This window comes from Grammomys surdaster, unplaced genomic scaffold, assembly GCF_004785775.1.
Source record: "Grammomys surdaster isolate TR1022 unplaced genomic scaffold, NIH_TR_1.0 215, whole genome shotgun sequence".
Classification (NCBI taxonomy): Eukaryota; Metazoa; Chordata; class Mammalia; order Rodentia; family Muridae; genus Grammomys; species Grammomys surdaster.
In genome coordinates, this window is record NW_021604660.1 from 49,717 (window position 1) to 70,238 (window position 20,522).

Consider the following 20,522-nt stretch of genomic DNA (forward strand, 5'->3'; position numbering starts at 1 on the left):
CAACTTCTTTTTTTTAAAAATTGTCTTGGCTATAAAACTTTGATAAATGCCACTGTGAATTCGTGGCACTGAATTATATTTGCCTTTTGTCACAGGTTGAAGCCTTTTTTTTTTCCTTTATAATGTTTTTAATAGCAAAAGATCATTTTTGTAGTTTTGCTCACTATAACCAACTTCCTTAGGTCCTGATCAGATGAACTTATTAATTCCAGGTTCTTCATTATAGACTTAAAAATGTGGCATCTCCATACTTTTCTGAGTCACCCAGTTATCTTATGAATGAGTATTTTATACAAGACACAAGACTTTTTTCCAGCCTTATTTTATGGTATAAGAAAAGCTACTGTATGGAAAACTCTCAAATTGACAGTTTCAAGATAGATTGATGGCATTAAAAATGACAACCAGCTTTTATAAGTGTGTGTATTTTTTTATTCCAATTTAGTTTGCATTCCAAAGGAAATCATAAGGTATATTCCCATCTCTATAAAAAGTATTGTAAAATTATTTTTAAAAAATGGAAAAAAGGAAATTTGCATATCAAAATTCCAAGAGTTGCTTGGAGTAACACATCTTAAATTATAATTTTCTGCCTCTGCACCAAAAACAAACTTATAATTAGTGACCAGTGCTTCAGTAGCTGATTAACTCTGGGACTCCAGGAAACCAAGTTGACGAAAGATCCATCACCTCTTCTATGCCTTTTCATAACAGCGAACAGCAACGATATCCCCGAAGGTAAGAGTCTGAAATAGTCCAAAGATAATTGAATCTTTTTACCCAGGAACATTCACAACTCAAGTTTTAAACATTGTCACGTACATGACTTAAATATTAAGCCAAAGGATGAGACATTTACAAGCATTAAAGTTGCTTGTATTCTTTGTTTCCTAACCAAGCAAAAGGATATTTGTGTTTAATGAGTGAAAAGCAAGCTCATGTTATTAAAATTTATGAAAAGGAAAAGGAAATAGAAACTGAGTTGGAAACTTAAAGCTTTAAAAATTCCTTTCCTGTGAAATTATTAAAGGAACTGGGACAAATTGGATCCAAGGAAGGGACGCGATGTCACTATGGCCTCAACTGTCTGCTTTGAAAGGAAATTAGATTTTACATACGTTTTCATAGCAGTTTTCAATCCATAATATTGATGGACTTCTTTAGAAAATTCAAACCTTTGAACTCATGGTATCATGAATGACCTATTCTAAAAGCAAGGACAAGCCAGTACAGTGTTCTCTCTACTTTGTCATGTTTAGCCCATGTGAACATAACCTAGGTGATTAGGTGGCAGTGGCATTGGATTTGGACTTTCTTACTCTGAAGGTGAAGAATTACTACAAAATCACCTTAAAGTATTAAGGTGTGTACTCAAGACATTCAAGCATTGGTATGCTCCTCAGAATTCAGTACGCCTTTGCTGTAATCTTCAATTCAGAACTCAGTCTTGCCTGATCACAGTCAGGATGTCTAAAGATGAGCTTGCTCTAGGTTATGTAGACAAGAAAGGAATCAAGGATACATCATAAGAAAATAACTTCAGGATAACTGTTAGAAAGGAACTATTTTCTTTGTTGATAATTCAAGAAAAATCTCTGCTCTCTGCTCTCCAACATTCTACATGTAAAAAGTATATTTTAGTTCAGAATAGCTCTGACTGTAATATAAAGAAGTGGGCAATTGATTCTTTTCTAGCAGCAAGAAAGCCACCTTCTAATCTTAGCAAGAGTTTGTAAAGGAACCCCAGACATTCCCAAGAGCAATACGCAAATTTTCCCATATCACTATCATTTAAATAATATTTCTGTTTTTCAAGTGGTCTCTACAGGTCTAGGTCAAGGCCTAACTCCTTCTATCACAAGGAAAATTATTTATAAAATTATTTTTCTATTTTATGGTATTTACACACCTAGCTGTCACTGGGCATATGTTGAAAACTCAGTTGATTCATTAAAAATAAAAACAACTGTAAGGGAATGACATCAAACAGTTCTAGTAAAAATTAAAGTTTCACCTTTTATTAAAATTATTTGCACTGAGCTCTTACAAGTAAATATAAAATGTTTAAAATGCCCTAATTACAGTCTCTAATAAGTAACTTCCCTGATATTCAGTTACTTTATGTTTTCCTATCAGTTATCTTCATGTATTTTCCTAAACAATAGCTTATGTTTAAGTCCAGTTGAAGGCTGGAGATTCACAGCAATCCCATGACTACAGTTCTTGGCACACACTTTTGGGGTAAATTGAGGTATAATTTTGAAACTCTACAGGTGCCAACCTGAGACAACAACTAGTTTTGAGGTTTTTATTCCTCCTGCTTCACATATTGTTAGAGTGTTGAAAGGCACATGTAGCTAAGACAAAAATAAAGGGGTGAGGAGAGGAAAAATGAGGAGGTAAGGAGTCGAGAGAGCAGTGAGAAGGAAAGGCGGCTATCAGGGAAATAGGGACAGAAAACGCAGACTCCTTAGGACTTACCACGACCATCTTGCCATCCTTAATTTCTCTGACAAAATTGGTTTCTTTGCCATCCCACTTCTGCACATGAATGAGCTTGTCTCCATCCAACCGAACCACAGACTGAGAGCAACAACAAAGTAAAGGGGGTTAACAGGCAAAAGTCCACGTCCCACAGAAGTCAAATGACAGCACTATCAGAGAGGGCCATAACTGAGTACATCACCCACTGAGTAGATCACCCGTAATTATCCCAGGAACACCTCATCCTCTGCTACTTTCAAGAGTCTATGCTTTCCAAAACGTATCCATTTATAATTCAGCACAAAAACACAAATCCATCAACTAGCTTATCTAAGATATACAAATAATGGCTATAGCACAGCAGAAAGGGCAAAACTGGCATAGATCAGAAATAAAAACACAGAACTAGTCACTCTTCTTGTTGAAACAAAGCTTTGTTGTGAGATGGACTAGTTGGTCAAGCTGAGATGATCAGAGAGAAGGAAAAAGCTGTGGTCTTTCTTTCAAATAAACACTGTTCAATACTCTCTGGGTAAAAGTTACTATAAAATGTGAAAAATGTCTGACAAAAGAAGACTAGCCTGCAAGTTTGGCTATGGAAATTACTCAGTGTCTAGGATACAACTAATTAACCCTAAAGTGTTAACTCTAGCTCTTTTTCTCTGAAGGGGAATTCTGAAAACTTCTTTCCCATCTCCATGTCTTCAGAGAGATGGAGAATCTTCATTCCTCTGCCCCATCTCTTACCTTACAGTTCCTGTCATCTATGCTGGTTTCCTCAAATTCTTCTCCCAGCTGGAAACTGATCTCTGTGTTCTTGAATGTGCATTGTGTCCGGATCACCACTTTGCCACCTTCCTGACTGATAATCACTGTTGGTTTGGTTACATTTCCCACTTGCCTAGTGGCAAAGCCCACTCCTGAAACAGCAAAAGGAGCTGGTACAGTTAACAGCAACTTCCAAAATAGTTCATAAAGCAGAAATCTGCTTGCCAGTCTGAGAATCCAGAATTGGATACTAAAGTGTAGATTCCATTCAAACCTAATTAATGGTTAATCCATTAGCCAGGACGAGCTGAGCACAAATAGGGAAATGTTCACTCCCCTCCCCAAAGTTACAGAAGTTTCACATTTTCCATAGACTATCAAATGGTCCCATTATTTGGTCCTGGGCAAGAAGGGAGGAAAATGCCATAGTAAGAATTTATTTAAGTGGGATGTGCATAATCTAGTATAATTAAAGCAATGTGTTCGTCCTGTCTCTCAGAAACTGGTAAGTAGGGTTTTTTTAAGAATCAAAATACAGAGTTAAAAAAAAGAACAGTATGTCTTATTTTTACCTACCCAGAGCCTTCATGTACTCATCAAAATTCTTACTGTCTGTCAGCTTCCAGGTTGCACAGAAAGCATCTACCATCCTTGCCCTCCTAGTCAGCTGAAAATAGGTAGAAGCTGGAAGAACTCTGGTCTACCGACCACCGTAATTCACAAAAATTCTTTGCACCTCAGCAGCAGCCCCTGCCTTCTTATTTGGAAAAGAAGTGGGCAAAAAGCCAATCATTTGAATGGCTAACTTGTCTCTTTCCAGTAGGCTGCCGCGGGGGGAGGGGCTGGGCAGATGGCTCCAATCCTCCTCGTGATTTGCTCAGGCCACTGGGTTAGCAGAGTAGGTCAAGATCCTCCCAGTACACACACCACTATTCTGAGGCCAAAGAGCTCTCCATAGGAAGTCAGGGGGGCCTGGGAGAAGAGAGAGGGTTTTTCAGGTTCAGGGCGGGGGAGGGAGGGGAGACGGATTTGGCAACTCCAGTCTCAAACTGGGAGGAAAGAAAAGAGAATAATAGGACATTCAGATTGATTCCTTAACAAGAGCATGCTGCTGGTTACAAATGAAGGCCTCCTTAAAGAAAAACTCACTGAAATGTCAGATTTTTCAGACAAAGGAGTCTGAAGGGTGCATTTTAGTTGTCCCTTATATTTAAACGGAGAGCAAAATGCAGACTAGAGTATGCCAAACTGAAAAGATACAGCGCGTGGGTGAGGATGGATTTCCTAGATGAACTCTTTTTGAAACCTACTCAGTGTCAATGAAACAGAGAGTCTAGCTAGGGAGCCAACTCTCAACACAAACACAGTGGGTTTGCCCTTTGTTCTTTCTAAGAATGTAAGGATCAGACAAGAGTGGGAAAGGAACTTTAAAAAGTGTGGTTAAGATTCACTAATGAGTTAGAGAAATAACAAGGGGAGTCTTTTCCTTCACTTCCTCAAAGGGGCTACAGAATCAATGTGGGAAGGCTCGATAGACAACGAGTTAGTAAGATCTTAAAGGACATTTTGGTTTCCTAAGGTCACATATACCTAAATCTAAGACTTGCATAAGCAGGGAGATAGGTACTGGAGGGGGGAGTGTCCCTACAAATGTCCCTATAGAGCTTGCCTATCATTTGTGCCAGCTCAGTGTATAAGTATGCCAGAATAGCTGGAAGGTTCTAATAGAGAAGTTAGAGGGGTCTGTGAATTCCCTCTTCACCTTGAGATTCTTCCTGCTTTATAGATGATATATGTATCCAATAAACAGGCATTTTCCCAGGCTCAGAGAAAGAGTGCCAAGAGTCTGACAAGGCAATCTCTGCTTTCCTGTCAGCCCAGCTTGAGCCTCAGCTCACAGTACATGCAGTCCATTCTGCAGCACATATGGAAGATAAGGGCTCAGAACACTTTAGCCTATTGCTGTTCTAGCTGGGTGGCAGTACACCTGTTTATCATAAACACCTCAACTGTCTCCATACCTGTCTTCCTTCAAGTCTGCACTACATATATGAATAGTTCCACCAACTTGTGGAACTTACCAGAAACCCACCAACTGTTTCTAATGGTTTGCTCTCACAAATGACACTTGATGTGAAGATTTAGTTCATTTTGCTTCCCAAGTATTTAGCAGTCATTCCCTGTGCCCCCACAATCCAACCAAATGTAAGCAACTTCTGGGTTTGCCTGATTCTTTAGCAACAGCTATCACATTGTTCTCAAAGTATCTCCTAGAACCAAGCAGCCTTTCAAATACAAATTGGCATTCCCCTCACTACTAAGGACACTGAACATTTTTATGTGCTTTTCTGTATTGTGTATATCTTTCATACAGTGACTATTTAAATATTTTCCTACATTAAAATTGTTTTTTCCCCCTTTCTGTGGTGCTATAGCCATTCTTTATATATTTTAGATAAGCTTTTTGGTGAATATGTGTTTTGTTCAAAAATCCTGTTTATTTTTCTTTGTTTTCTTGGTCAAAACAAAAAATTCACTAATTCACTAATATGTCAAACTTTATTATGTATACATCTTAAGAATGCATAAACTGAATTTATGTTAATGGTATCACAGTATAGTTATTTTAAATTTCTAAATCTGATCTTGTTCTCTTATTTAAACCCTTCTTGTTCTTTAGTTAAAAACAGAAACTTAAAGCATCATCTAAGCCAGACCTGCCCCTGACATTTGAAGGAGGCAGGGCATGTGTTAAATACCTCAGCTTAGCATGCTGAGATATTTGTCTTTGTGCATTTATCCTCTCTATATTTCAGATGAAGAATATGACAGAAAGAGTTTATTCTAACTAAAAGTACATATGCACATAATTCTTTCATATAGAATTATAATTCTATACATTTTATAATTTCGTTCCTAGGAAGCATTTTATAAATTTCATATTGATTTACAGAGGAGAATATTGTTATGTGGATATGTACTATAAAATATTTGGAAGACCCAATCTATTTTGTGACTACCTAAACCAACACATCTGAGCTAATTTAAATTACTCACTATATTATGTATACTGATTAAATATGCATGGACTACTTATTGCTTTAAACAAGAACGTATTTGACTCCCTATTGAGACAGTTCTAGAGCAGAAAGTGTATTTGCTGTCCTAAGGCAGATTCAACCAATATTTTCCCCCAATTCCCAAAACCTTGGAGTAATGTGCGACTCTGCTGAGGATGTAATAATTTACATGCATCATAAAATCAGGAAGGAAAGGTGATAGACTGACTGACTGACCCTTTTCCTATAGCGAACTCCGGTATATGTTAAGTAGTGACAATGAGACCGCTAAACATTCCCATAACCAGTAGTGCTGGTGATATGGCTCGGTGGTAGAGTGTGTGCAAGGCTCAGTTGTTAGCAAGCCAAGGGGAAATCATGAAATCTGTTAGAAAGATCTACTTATTTAAGTGGTGGAAGAAAAAGGGCGAGAGAGGCTTTGAGAGATCTCGGCGAACGTCCACACAAGGCTGAGTCTCCAGAAGCTTGCTTTCTAACAGCATCCCCTTTTAAGAAAACAGAGAGTGGCTGTGAATTTTCATCACTTAAACAAACAAACAAAAAAAAAGGCCAACCAAGATCCTGGCAGATATGTCCTGCAGAAGAGGCAATCAACAGTCAAGATCTTTGCTCAAACTTCTTTTCATCGCCAAATTATACAAAATCCTAAGAGAACATCTTCATAGTTGAGATGAAACATGACTTGTGCTGCTGATGTTCCTACTGGTGCACAGTATGCCTGTATTCAGCAAGAGAGAGAGGACCAGACACCCTCTCCCCAGACCCTTTTCTAGGAGCTCACCGTTCTATCTTACCTGCACTTCCTTTACACCATCTACACAACCAAGATGCTAAAACTGCTCAGTGCCTGAGTTGCTTAGAATAAGGAAGATCAGAACCTGCAAGTCCAGGGTTAATGTGATTCTGCTAGCTGAATTTGATGGAGAAGGTACCAAGGCAGTGAAGGGGGGAAACAATAGCCCATCTGTTCCCTTAGTGATGAGAAGCTTGTAGTTTGGTATGTGCAAAAAATACCTAGCTTGGATCAAAAAGCAAATGCAACTCCATGTGGCAATGTGAAGAGGCCAGAGCAATATTTCCTCTCTTTTCTTCTTTCTTCTACTCCCTGCTGTTTTGTGCTTTCTACCTCACTTTGTCTAAGTTGCCTCTTCCCTGTATTTTCTTAAACACTGAATATAAAGTAAGTCTTTAGATTCCTTCCAGAGAGACAAAGTGACTCAGAAGATAGTTTCTCTTATTCCAGGACTGTTATAAAAGTTTCAGGTTTGGGACCTTCTCTTCTTGGATTATCTATGTGCAACAGCTCTGCCAAAGGGCAGCTCTCTTCTCAATTCCTTATCAGTTTCTGCTGTCAGTTAGCATTTAGCTCAAATATTATTTCCTCACAGGAGACCAATCCAGAGCTTTTAACTTATGCCATCTTGTCATTTTATGTCTTTTTCACATGGCATCATTCAGCTAAATATGTGTATAATTCATTGTTTAGTATCTTTCTCTCTCATAGGAACATAAGTTCTTGGTGCACCCATTTTACTCCACACATAGTTCATGCTCATTGTCTGTCCCCATATGAAATCCACAGTGTGTGTACAAGCACCAAAAGAGTGAGCACAGAGAAACAAAGAACTCCAAAAAAGATGATGCATTGCTGCCTATAAGGTTTTTGCCAGGTCTTTATCCAAAGCTCTTTCTCTTTGCAAACTGTATGGTCTCAAAGGCAAGAAACCCAACCTTCCTCTTTATTCCTATCACATTAACATTTAGGTGTGTTGCCACTCTACTTGGCAGTGTGAACCTGGCTGAGACAAACATATATATTTGTGTCTGTGTGTAAATATATGTAAATATATGTATAAACATACACACATACATACAAACATACATACATACATACATACATACATACATATATACATACATACATTCTGAGGCATTTGGCAAGGCCAAATGAGCAAAGGTCATATGAGTTTATTCCTAGCAAGGCTGTCCTTGTGCTTGGAAACATCCTCTGAATAATAATAATAATAGATGATGATGGGCTATCTGAAGCAAACCCACTCCTGTTTATTGCACCTGGGAAGGACTGAAAGCACATTCCAAAAACAAACTATCTTACGGCGAATCAAAGGTCACAAGACATTCATCTTGTTTTCATGGAGTTTTCTCACAAGCTCTTAGAATATTCCTCACAAAACTTCACTCATGGACCATGTTTTAACAAAGTGGACATTAAAACTAAGGTTCTAGGTTTCTCTTTAACATTTGAAGAAAACCCATGTACAATGGACTAGGAGAACACTCAAATGCATGATGTACACTTTACTATAAGTGTAGAACAATTGTGTTTCTTGTCTAATCAGAAACACGGATGGTAACAGATACACATAGAGGAGGTTCTTTCAATGTATCCTAAGGTCTACTTATTCTGGGTTATTTTCATTTGTATATTGATAGGGCTTTTGTTTGTTATGCTTGTTCTTATAGGCTTTGAAGATTTCTGTTTTTTCTACATAAAATATCAAAAATAGCATCAAGCAATGACTGGGAGACAGCTAGCTTACTAAAGGAAAGTATTAATTTAGGATATGATGAAGACTAAAGAAAACACTGGAACTGTTTTTAATAGATCAGGATGAATATAGGGAATTAGATGTCACAGATCTTTCTAGAAAAATGAAGGAAGAGATTTCAGGCTAGCTAAACTGTGGGAACACTCTCAGTCCACTCCCAAAGAAAGCAGCTTCTTTCATGAAAAGTGTTCTGTAGTATTGTCAGGTGTATGCAGATTCAGGAAATTCTACAGGTTCTTGCTTCAGTAATTATTCTTCTTTAACTGGTATGCAAGAAAGAGAATGTTTCACTCAGAAATACCAATTTCAAAATCACATCATATGGACCTGATCTCAGAACCAAATTTCTTTCATACTTTCTCCTTGACCTATTAAGAATCTTGATTCTGATCACATCTTAGTATATAGGACATGCAGAACCTACTTTAAGCGCAGATGTGAGTGCCATCTTGGAGGTGTCATTAGATTCCTTAGTTTCTCTAGGGGATGAAGGACCACAGAAGGCAGTAGGATTGTGTATAAATTAATGACATGACTACTCCACAGCATGGTTAAGGAGAAGACTTTATTGTAAATATGAGAGAGAAAACAGCCAAAGCCATCTGGAAGAGTCCAGAACAGAGAGAGAAAGTAGTAGACTAAATATAGCCAGCAGACTGGACTGGCCATGAGAGAAGCAGAAGAACAGAAAGAGGGAGAAAGGGAGAGATGACGAGATGAAGACAAAAAGAGTGGGCAAAAGAAAGGACTAAGAGAGCACATAACCAACATAGCAGGGTTATAAGGAGAAGGAACAGCAGCAGGGAGAGAAGCTCTTGAGCTCCAGGAAGTTTAGCAGGTGAAAGAGGGAGAACTTAGAAGAGCCAGTTAGCTAGCAAGGACTTTAAAATGTGTAATAAGTACTCGTGAACTTAGGGAGCCCGAAGACCAGCCTGGGGTTTGGTATGCTAATGGGCACCACAGATAGCCATTTGTTCCTTTTGCCAATGGCTCCTTTTAGTAGAGTGCAACTGGCTTCAGAAATTACTATGTAATGCTGGTTGTTTTCTAACTGCCAGAATTTGAGGAAATGGAGTTTTCTTTCGATCTGAAAAATCACATGTCAGACAAATCAACCAACTATACTTCCTGTTTCACACAAACAGCAGGACAGAATCCAAAAAAAAAGAAGGAAAAAGTAAAAAGTAAAATAAAAAAAAAGAAAGGAAGGAAGGAAGGAAGGAAGAAAGAAAGAAAGAAAGAAAGAAAGAAAGAAAGAAACAAAGAAAGAAACAAAGAAAGAAACAAAGAGAGAAACAAAGAAAGAAAAAAGAAAGAAAAAAAGAAAGAGATAGAGAGAAAGGTGAAGCTCTTGTATATTTGGCTATACTGTCAGAGAGTAGTAGATTTTAAAATTGGGTCATTGATAGGACATATGTGCTCCTGTCAATCCCAAGTTTTCCCACAAAGATTTTGATACAGCTGACCTGAGGTTATTGAAAATCAAAACTTAGGATGAAATTAGGCAGAGTTCATGTACTGCTTGATGGGCCATTCCATTGCACATTGTCAGAATCATCTAGTATATCTGATTTCTGATGTCCACAAGTACAAAGCAACCCTACAATACAAATGACACTACAGTATTCTTACCTACCGAGGATGGCTGAAATGCTGTACTTACACCACAGTTGACTCTTTATTGGGAAAAAATCATTGTATAATATTTAGCAAGGAAGAAACGCCATAGTCTTTAAGTATCCCAAAGATAAAAAGTGTTAGGTTAAGGTTATTATGGAAAACTGTGTTTTAATATAAGTTTGCCTTAACCATAAAATAAATTTCCAAAATTTCACAAAGTTTAATTATCTCTATTAATTTTAAGAGAATATTTCTGAAGACATTGAGAAATCCAATTCCAGGAAAGGATCTGGTCCACTTAGGCCTTCAGATGAATAAAGTATTTCCATATTCATTTTACAGAGAAAAAAACCAGAATCTTATATGAGAACTGTATATAAACATTTTCCAGATAAAATTTAAGCCCTTGCAACATATTATTTTCTAAATAATTTATTAGAGCCAGAATGAATAGAATTTGAGCAGTAACATCATTATAAATTTAAACAGCTCACTGAAACTTCTGATTATTTTTCCTGTTAGTTGATTGAAAAGCATAGCATTATACTTTTGAAACTGTGTTGTTAACTTATATTTTCTTCATTTGCAAGCAACGTTTTAGAGACTGGAGATATTTCTCATTTTGTAGAGTGCCTGCTTGGTATCAGGTCCAAAGAAAACTCTATTTCCCCAAATTCTGGCAGTTAGAAGCCAGCATTTCTCAGAAACTTGTGAAGCCCATTCCCCTTACCAAAAGTAGCTATTTCTTTTTTCACTGGCAGAAGGAACAAATAGCTATCTGTCATGCCTATTAGCATATCAAAGCACAGGCTGGCCTCCAGGCTCCCTCAGCATCATAAATACCTCTATACATTTAGAGTCCATGATGGATATCTGGCTCCTCTCTGCTCTTCTCTCGCCAACCCCCACCACCAAGCTTCCTTCTGCTCAGGAGTTCCTCTCCCCCGAGCTTATGACCCTGCTATTTTCGCTATGTGCTCTCTTGGTCCTCTCTTTTGCTCATTCTTTCTTCATCATTCATAATTCTCCTCTCTTCCCCTACCTCTCTCAGTCTTGTTCCAGTTTTAGTTTTCTGGCCATGATCTGTCTACTACTTTCTCTCTCTGCTTTGGACTCTTACAGATTTATCTGCAGGTTCTCTCGCTAATATCTGAAAATAAAAGCCTTTCCCTTAACCATACCATTGAGCACTACTGACGCTAGCTTATACACTTACCCTATAAGAAGTTTTGAGTTAGATCTCCAATAAAACCACTGAAGGCCTTTGATGACAGCCTTCAAGAAGAGACAGAAGGACAGCTTTAAAGCCCAGGAGGCCTCCTTAGTCTGTGTAAAGGGCCTCAAAGCACACAAAAAGACAAACAACAAAATAACCTTTTAAAACTACAAGATTGTTGAGAATTGTATCTACTGCTTTGTCTTAATTTGGCTCTCAAGAGATGATGAGGGTCCCTGCCCCCAGCTGGCTTTGATTGGTAATAAAGAATTCCCATACAGCAAATGGCTGGGCAGGGAGACAGGGGTGGAATCCTTAAATTTTGAGACCAAGGGATGGAGGTGGAGTAGGGTTTGGGGGTGGGGGTGGGGGAGAACAGATAGAATTGCCATAACAAGGAAACAAAGAAAATAAACTTAAAGGCCCACCAACATATAATAATCTGGGAGAGTGGACCTAGGGGCTACTCCCCCAATTATGTCTGGGATAGCAGAGATAAAATATAGATTTTAGGTGCTGGAGAGATGGCTCAGTGGTTAAAAGCACTGACTGCTCTTCCAGAGGCCCTGAGTTCAATTCCCAGCAACCACATGGTGGCTCACAACCATCTGTAATGAGATCTGATGCTCTCTTCTGGTGTGTCTGAAGACAGAGCACTCATATATATAAAATAAATATTTAAAAAAATATATATATAGATTTTAAAAGATGGTAACTCGGGAATCCTGGAAGAGAGTGTGTGAGGAGGTTTAGAAGTGCCCAGACATCATTGAGCTAGTTAAGGCTTATCAAAATTAGCTAGTGTGTGTGTGTGTGTGTGTGTGTGTGTGTGTGTGTGTGTGTGTGTGTGTGTACTTTATTCTCGAATGAAGAGCTCTTGGGTAGGTACAGAAGAAACGTACATGCCCCACCGGGAGCCTAAAGCAGATTACTTAATTCACTGATACACAAGATAAATGAAAACATTGCAGTTTTGATGGTGTTTGTAATCATACAGGAATGAATTTACAAATAATTAAACTGCATAACTCAAGAAATTCCAAAATTCCTAAGTTTTCTGGGGGTTTTGTTTGTTTTGTTTTGTTTTATTTGTTTGTTTGTGACAAGGTTTCTCTGTATAACAGTCCTGGCTTCCCTAGAATTGCTTTGTAGAACAGGGTGGCCTGTCCCTCACCCCACTCCCACCACCAAGTGCTAGGATAAAAGCTATGCACTACTAAAGTCTGATTGCTAATATTTAATTGATTTGAAAATATTTTAAGAAATGTTAATATCTTGACAATATGGTTTATCTGAAGATTAATATAAGGGAACCTATTGAGAAATCTCAGTAAGTTAAGGCATTCCTAGAACTCAAATAGTCAAATAGTGTTTGCTTCTGCCACTGGTACCTATAAGAAGATACTAACTATCAAGGGGAATTGCATCTAAGCAAAATATAGATAAGAATGAATTTTGCATAATTATATGTTTCTAGAAATGAACCTACAGTGAAAGACAACTCCATAAACTATAACTTACCAATATATGTAATATACAGATTATAAATTGTCAGATATTTTAGTCTGATAGTCTCTTAGTGAGTGTATGCTGGTTTTATGACAGTATAATACATAACATGTAAGGGGAAATTGGAGGTGATTAAGTGGCATTGTTTGTGAAACCTTTCCACTTGTGATGGAAACCCTTGCCAACATCTTGATGTCATTAAATTACAAGGTAAGTTTTTAAGTGTAGATTCCAGATTCTTGCTTCTGTCGCCTGGGGAAAGATTCAAGTTATGGCTTGCCTTGTGTTGTATTATATGTCAGACAGATGTGGAATTATACTCCTTTCCTTCCATAACACAAGAGCTCTTTGTTCTATTTCACCACCTGACACCTAGTTATGGGATGATAAGATTGTATAAACCAGGAACCCCATAGCATCCTTGCTTGAATATTGCAAACATGAATACTACATTTCAAGTTGAGTTCTGTCTCTCAACCTGCACTTTTGCCACACACAATATAAAAGAAACCAATGTCTGGAAGTAGCAGATGGTGTCAACATGGAAGTATTAGCACTTTCAACAAATACTTTATAATAACTTTAAACACAAGTGACAGCTACACCTAACACAAGGCAAAAACAAAACAAAAACAAAACAAAAACATAAAGCAAAAAACTTCGGAGGCTTAGGCATGAGACTGGGACAAAAGTACATAGCAGTTAATTTCACAATTATTTCTTTATGGGTACATAAGCTACTCTGTAAACATTTGACAGAGGAGCTATCAGTTATGATATGGACACCACGTATCACAGGGAAAACCCTCCTACATTTATAATAAGTCCTACTCTGGATTGTTACTTCTCTTTTTAAAATACATATAAATAATCCATGGCATAAACCAATATCACCACCACCAACACCACCACCACCACCAATAATAATAAAGATAATAATAAGAAGCAACAATATATTGAAGACAAACAATAAAAATACAGTTTAGTAAATGACTTCTTAAAGCAAAAACAAAACAAAAATAACCTCCCCCAAACAAACTAACAAAACTTAAATGTCATTAGTATATTATAAGTGTACAAGATTCCCATAAAACAGAAGCAAGACTCTTCCAGGAGAGAACAGACTGGGATAAGATGAGTCAGATGAACAGCAGGAAAAGGATTAAATTTAAAAGTAATCTGACCAAAAGACTTAGCAGTAATAATAGTTAAGTAGAAGAAATTAGATCAATTGAGAGACTAGATATTATCTGTGAAGAATTACTAAAATGCAGAGGCATTATGCATAACATAAAAAGAAACATTAAAAGTAAGAGGCAGCAGTGATATACATTTTTTTTCTTTTTTATTGGACATTACATTTATTTACATCTCAGATGTCATTCCCTTTCCCCATCACCCCCCCTCCCAGAAACCCCCTATCCCATCCCGCCCCCTCCTTTTTGCTTTTATACCATTTTAATTACATGCAAGTATTAAGGTCAGTTCTGGTTTGAGGAACTAGCAATACAATAGATACAAATAGTCAAGGCACAAGCAGGACAACATACATTTAATTCTTGCATTTAAGAGGCAGAGGCAGACAGATCTTTGAGTTCAGGGCCAGCCTGGTTTTTAGAATGAGTTCCACAGCAGAGAGGACTATAGAGAGAAACCATGCCTTAGGAAAACAAACAAACAAGATGAGAGACGTGCAACCTAGATACTGAGGTTACCAACAAATATATCAAAACTATTGGAATAAAGGTATAAAGTAAATTCGAAAGAACTTTTCTGTAGCTGATGATAAGTATTGTTAATATAGGTCACTATGAGATATCAGATAAAAAAAGAAACCCCAAATTCTCCAGCCCTAGCAATGTTTTGAATCAAATGTAATTCAAATTAAATAAATATAAAAATAAGGGAAGTATTCGATCAGAGAAAATGGTGCTTAAATTTTAATAATAACTAGTAGTTTTGCCATATTACAGTAAGTTTGAGGCAGCCAGTCAACACAGAGGAATACCACAGATATTTTGACATTTTTTTATTAGAATACGGAGTGGAACTTTTCTTTGAAAACCCTTTTAATTGACACTTTCCTTATAACATTTAACATACGTGATTTATTTCAGGACTGGACTTCACTGGGCATTGGACTTGACAGCCCACTTTTCTGTGAAGTTGGATCTCTTGTAAGTTCAGTAAAGTCTTTTTGGGAGACAGTCAATTACTCCCTAAAATAAGCTCAAGGCTGTCATAAAATCATGTTTCAAACTCCTCAGTTTAACTCTAGACTTTGAACAATGTCAAATACATTAAGGTAAAGATTTTTACCTCAGAAGAAAATTACAACTTTGTGAACACCTTGCCAAACCAAAAGATCCTGTGTCCAGGGAGGACTCAGTTCAGCTGGAAAGAGACTATGTTTGGTGGTGGTTGTCACTGTTTGGACTTCCAACATCAAAGCTAAACATGCATATTTTTTCAAAGGGACAGATCTTAAACAACTGGGCAATGTCTCACTTCAGGATTTCCTTTAAGTAGTTTTTTTTTTTGTCAAAAAAAGTTTAAGAGATCCCAACTGAATTAAAATTTATACACTTTATGAAAATCAAAGGAAATTGTAGCCCACTTATTCAAAATGTTGAGATTACTTTTAGTAACCTATGCATTTCTCCATAAGTTTGTGTTCTCAGCCCTGTTACTCTCTTCAAGGACAGGAAAAATGAGCACAGTAAACACAACATAGAACAAAACTCCACACCCCAGGGATTTGTGTTGTTAATCTTAAATCTGCTCAATCCAGTACTTAGACTAATATTCTAATCTCTGAATGTTCTATATTAGAATCCTCTTATCAAAAGATTTTCTTTTTTGACTTTGAAAGTTTACTGAGCAGGTTTAAAGTACAGAATATGTCTGTAGACAAATTATTTAACCAGGCTCATTTCTCATTCATTCTTTGAAAATGACAATATCCCCCAGACCGTCTTTGTGGTTCTTCTTTAGTGTCCTATAATTCTTTGGTATGTCTACATTACTTTGCCAGTTTTCCTATTTAACTTTGGGGAAACCCTGATTGACAAGAAGAGAAATCTTTGACCTTTGTGTATGTTAACAGTTTGCTTGCAGGAAAACATTACCTAACCCTCATGAAGCAATCATTAGATATTTTGATGATTCTAATTCAAGGCAAATAAAAAACAGTTCTACTGAAGTAACACCTGGAAATTGAAATGCCTTTCATGTTTTCAAAGACAGAATTTGGAGAGGAAAGAAGAGCTGGCATCGGTGTTTGAGCTTTTCCAGTAAATTAACCTGACTTTACCCCAGAAACTCTACAAATGGAAAGGAGTCTACATTTTGTTAGAAAAATATGGCATTTGCTCTTTGCTAAAAGAGCAACTTATTTTAAAAAGTGGCATGCAAGTAGTCAGTTGGATAATGAATACAAAATAGTCTCCAATCTTATTCAGAGTCAAAAGTGAATGGAAATACAGCTAAAGGAGTCAAGAATAACTAGAAAACAAAACAACCAAGAAAATGAATTAATTAAATAAAAGAACTTGCAGGAGCCAGGGCGGTGGTGACCCATGCCTTCAATACCAGCACTCTAGAGGCAGAGGCTGAGTTAGGCAGATCTCTGTGAGTTCTATGGCAGGCTACCCTGCAGAGCTAGTTCCAGGATAGCCAGGAATACACAGAGAAACTCTTTCTCAAAAACAACAGACAAACAAACAAACAAACCCAAAACAACAACAAAAAGCAGGAATAAAGGGAACAAAGTATGGATGGATGGGGCAAATAACAAAAAAAGAATAACAGGTCAGCATAAAGAAACTTATCGCCAGCTAGACATGACACATGCTTATAATCTCATCACGTGGGAGCCATGCAGCATGACTTTGAGATCAACCTGAAAATCCATACAGTCTCAAATCAATGAAGACTAAGTTATTACTCTGTGGTAGAGAATTTGGGTAGAATGTACAAAGCTGTAAGTTAAGTTCCCAGCCACATGTATACAGACACACACACACACACACACACACACACACTGTCCATAAGAAATTTGCTTTAAATATAATGTCACACATCTTACAAGTAAAGAGTAAAAATAATATCATGCAAATGAGAAGTATAAAGAAGATCAAGTGGTTAGATCGTTAGGAGACTAGGTTGGCTTTCAGACAAGGATTCTTTAATGGGCACAAAAAAAAAAGCTAAAATCTTGTTCTGTGTTCTTTCTGTAAGGGCATGAGGAAAAAGGTTTGGAGTAAAAAGAATATTTTTCATCTTGATCACTTTGGGGACTGTCTAGTCCTCATTTGTCAAAACATTTTACTATTAATAGTATGTTCTAAATAGCTACATTATTTATTATATGTGTTTCAGAACAGCCCAGGCTCATTGTATGAGAATACCCTTGCCCCCAGCTGCCCTGGGTGCCCTGGGACCAACATAAGAGACAGATAGGTCTAGGATTGCACAGAGTACAGTTTGTTGGGGCATTTGCAAAGAGAATCATGTACCCAGGCAGCAAGGTCAGTTAGATTCATGCAATCTGGGTTAGAAAGAGGGGTGAGTTTATGGCCTGAAAAAACAGTGACTTCATCTATTGTAAGATAATATCGAAAAACTAGCACATTTCTGCAGTCTGCTTCACATATGTCTTTTATAATTTTCATTTTCATTTGATTTTCTGGCGAAATCAATTTAGCATCTTCTACTTAGGTTTCTATTGCTGTGTTAAATACCATAACTAAAAGAAACTTGGAGAGGACAGGATTATTTCATCTCATACTCTCAGGTGATAATTCATCATGAAGAGAAATTAGTAAGTGAATGAACGTGAAGAAGGAACTGAATCAGAAACCACTACAGAGGAATATTGATTAAAGGCTTGTTCCAGACTTACATTCAGCTATCTTTGTTATAAAACCCAGCCTGGCTGCTTAGGAATGGTACCGCCCACAGTGGACTGGGCCCTCCTGCAACAGTTAGCAATCAAAATGCTTCCACATGCCAATCTGATCGAGGTAATTGAGGTTCCTTTTTCCTAACTATGCCATGTTAACAACTTAAGCTAACTGTGACCTAGTAACTCAGGGACATTTACAGAAGGTATAAATCAAACTGGCTGCAGTCATGTTAAATGAAATCCATACAATAAGTAAAATATATGTGAATATTTTATTAGGATTAGGGATAAAATACCATAAAGCTTGAAATTTCCACGTGAAGCAGGGATAGAGAAAAGTAGAGCTTCATGATTTACAAGATTGAGAACCACTGAATGTCCTTTTTACTCCATGTGCTTTTTAACATATAAAAATGTGCTTCATATACTTGCCAATATATGAAAATAAATTGAGTTAGTAAGCTTGTCTGTTTGTACCTTACTTGTTTTTAAAATAGGTGTTAGTATCATAAACAGTTCTTATAAGTTTTAAGTATGTGACTCTACTAATATAAATTACTTAAATTAGTGCCACAACAAATCCCTGATATAATTTAGTTATTATCATATACTCTGTGACCTCTTCTGCTTGTGACAATGTGTAACATTACTTTAACTCATCAAAAATAGAAGAATACAGAGAAAAGTATATAATTTTATTGTAAGCCAGTTTTTAAACAGGGATTACCTAGAATTGATTTGCATGTCTAGACTTTTAGTTTGAGCAATGACAGAGCTCTTCCAATAAACTGATTTGCATAGCTAGCACACATCTTAGGCGGGCAAGTACTAGACAAATACCAGGAACATTTTCGTGTTTATGTTACCAGTTAGCCAGGAAGAACTCCTGGGTTCTGTGCTATTACGTTCTACATAATGACTGTGTTTCACAAGGTTGAGTGAGTTGATGACTGGGAGGGCGTGGGACTTGTCTGAGTTTGTAAACTATAGCCCTGCGTGGCAACAAAGGAAACGCTCAAGGAGAGAACCAAGCACTGGAGATGAAGCTTACTTTAAAGCATGAACCTAGCATTTGTGAGGCTCTAGGGTTGATCTTCAGAGCTGAAAAGAAAGGACTAAGTGTAGTGTTTCTAATTACTGTCTTGCTGAGCAGTAATGTCTCAATAACACTTTATAGTTCACATTATTAAAATCTTTATCCACATATATATGTTGATTTACTTATAACTAATATGCACAGTCTAATATACTAATATAGTGTGAACTACTGAGTATGAAGTATTGAGTATGGACATTATAAAACAAGAATGATATAAAGATAGACAAACACAAACCATAAATTTTAATAGATTGCCTTGATCGTAGATGGCTTCATAATAGCATAAGGCACTATTTCAAGGCCCACTATACATTTAGGAGGGCTATCTTCAACAGCATTGGATATAAATTTATATTTCAAAGCATTCTGTCTTATGAGCTTTCTTTTTAAAAAATATATTGTTTATTTTTATTTTATGCATATGAGTGTTTACCTACATGTATGTAAGTGTACCACATACACGTCTGGTCAGAATACAGCATAGAATCTTCTTAACTTGAGTTACAAAAGGTTTTGAACTGACATGTGGGTGCTGCAAACAGAACTCGAGTCCTTTGCAACAGCAGAAAGTGCCCTTAAAGTTGAGGCATCTCCCCAACCCTATTATAAACTTTTTCAAACTTTTTTCTGTTGTTAAGATCACTTTATGTGGTTTGAATTTGTAACTCAGAATATGGCCAACAAAATCATCTACTAAGAGAATGACATTCATGAGAACTCAGTTTTTCGTTTTTCAGTTGTACAAACTATTACTATTGGTTTATTTTAGGAACCATATTCAGCTTGCTTTTGTTTTTTAATTGAAATCCACTGTAGCTAGGTGAAGTCACAGTTCCATTTCTCATTCAAAATAAGTTTCTCATAACGACAACATAGTTGTGATTACATGCTCTATGGAGTTTTCAAAAACAAATTTGATCATGTTTATTTTGTATAAAATTAAATACTTTATTTATGGAGTCACCAGTCCTGTAAATTGAAATAAAAGAAGAGGGGAAATGTCACTTTCGATAGCTTACTCTATCACAAAGTTCTATCACAAAGAAGGACCAAAGCATGACAGCCACATGGGGTTTTCAGAGTCATGGAAGCATATTTTAAACAGATGTTATCACAGCATATGGTTTGGTGAGTAAAGAGAGATACGAATGTCACAGGAAGGGATAAGGGAACTGAAATCCCTCAGTTGGATGGATGTTCTGTGTGTACTGTGAGGTTAGGAGACAAGGAATGCAGGAGCCTGGCAGTGGATAGAATGTTAACTTCTTAA

General features: G+C 37.0%; 1 protein-coding gene across 1 annotated transcript; it reads right to left on the reverse strand.

Annotated features, from left to right (window-relative positions):
- Nucleotides 1-409: 409 nt before the first annotated feature.
- Fabp7 (fatty acid binding protein 7) lies at nucleotides 410-3,998 on the reverse strand. Its single transcript, XM_028772605.1, has 4 exons — nucleotides 3,829-3,998; nucleotides 3,232-3,404; nucleotides 2,482-2,583; nucleotides 410-746 (listed from the first exon to the last, which is right to left on the reverse strand). The coding sequence occupies exons 1-4, from the start codon at nucleotides 3,899-3,901 to the stop codon at nucleotides 696-698; spliced, it is 399 nt and encodes a 132-aa protein (XP_028628438.1). The 5' UTR covers nucleotides 3,902-3,998; the 3' UTR covers nucleotides 410-695.
- Between the last annotated feature and the right edge of the window lie 16,524 nt (nucleotides 3,999-20,522).

What these genes read in the sequence shown, in the direction of transcription:
- Fabp7 (XM_028772605.1), bottom strand. Translation starts at nt 3,901, where the DNA reads ATGGTAGATGCTTTCTGTGCAACCTGGAAGCTGACAGACAGTAAGAAT. An exon ending in TAGATGACAGGAACTGTAAG is followed by an intron (nt 2,584 to 3,231) that starts GTAAGAGATGGG and finishes TGTTGCTCTCAG; the next exon opens with TCTGTGGTTCGGTTGGATGG. An exon ending in AGGATGGCAAGATGGTCGTG is followed by an intron (nt 747 to 2,481) that starts GTAAGTCCTAAG and finishes GGACTATTTCAG; the next exon opens with ACTCTTACCTTCGGGGATAT.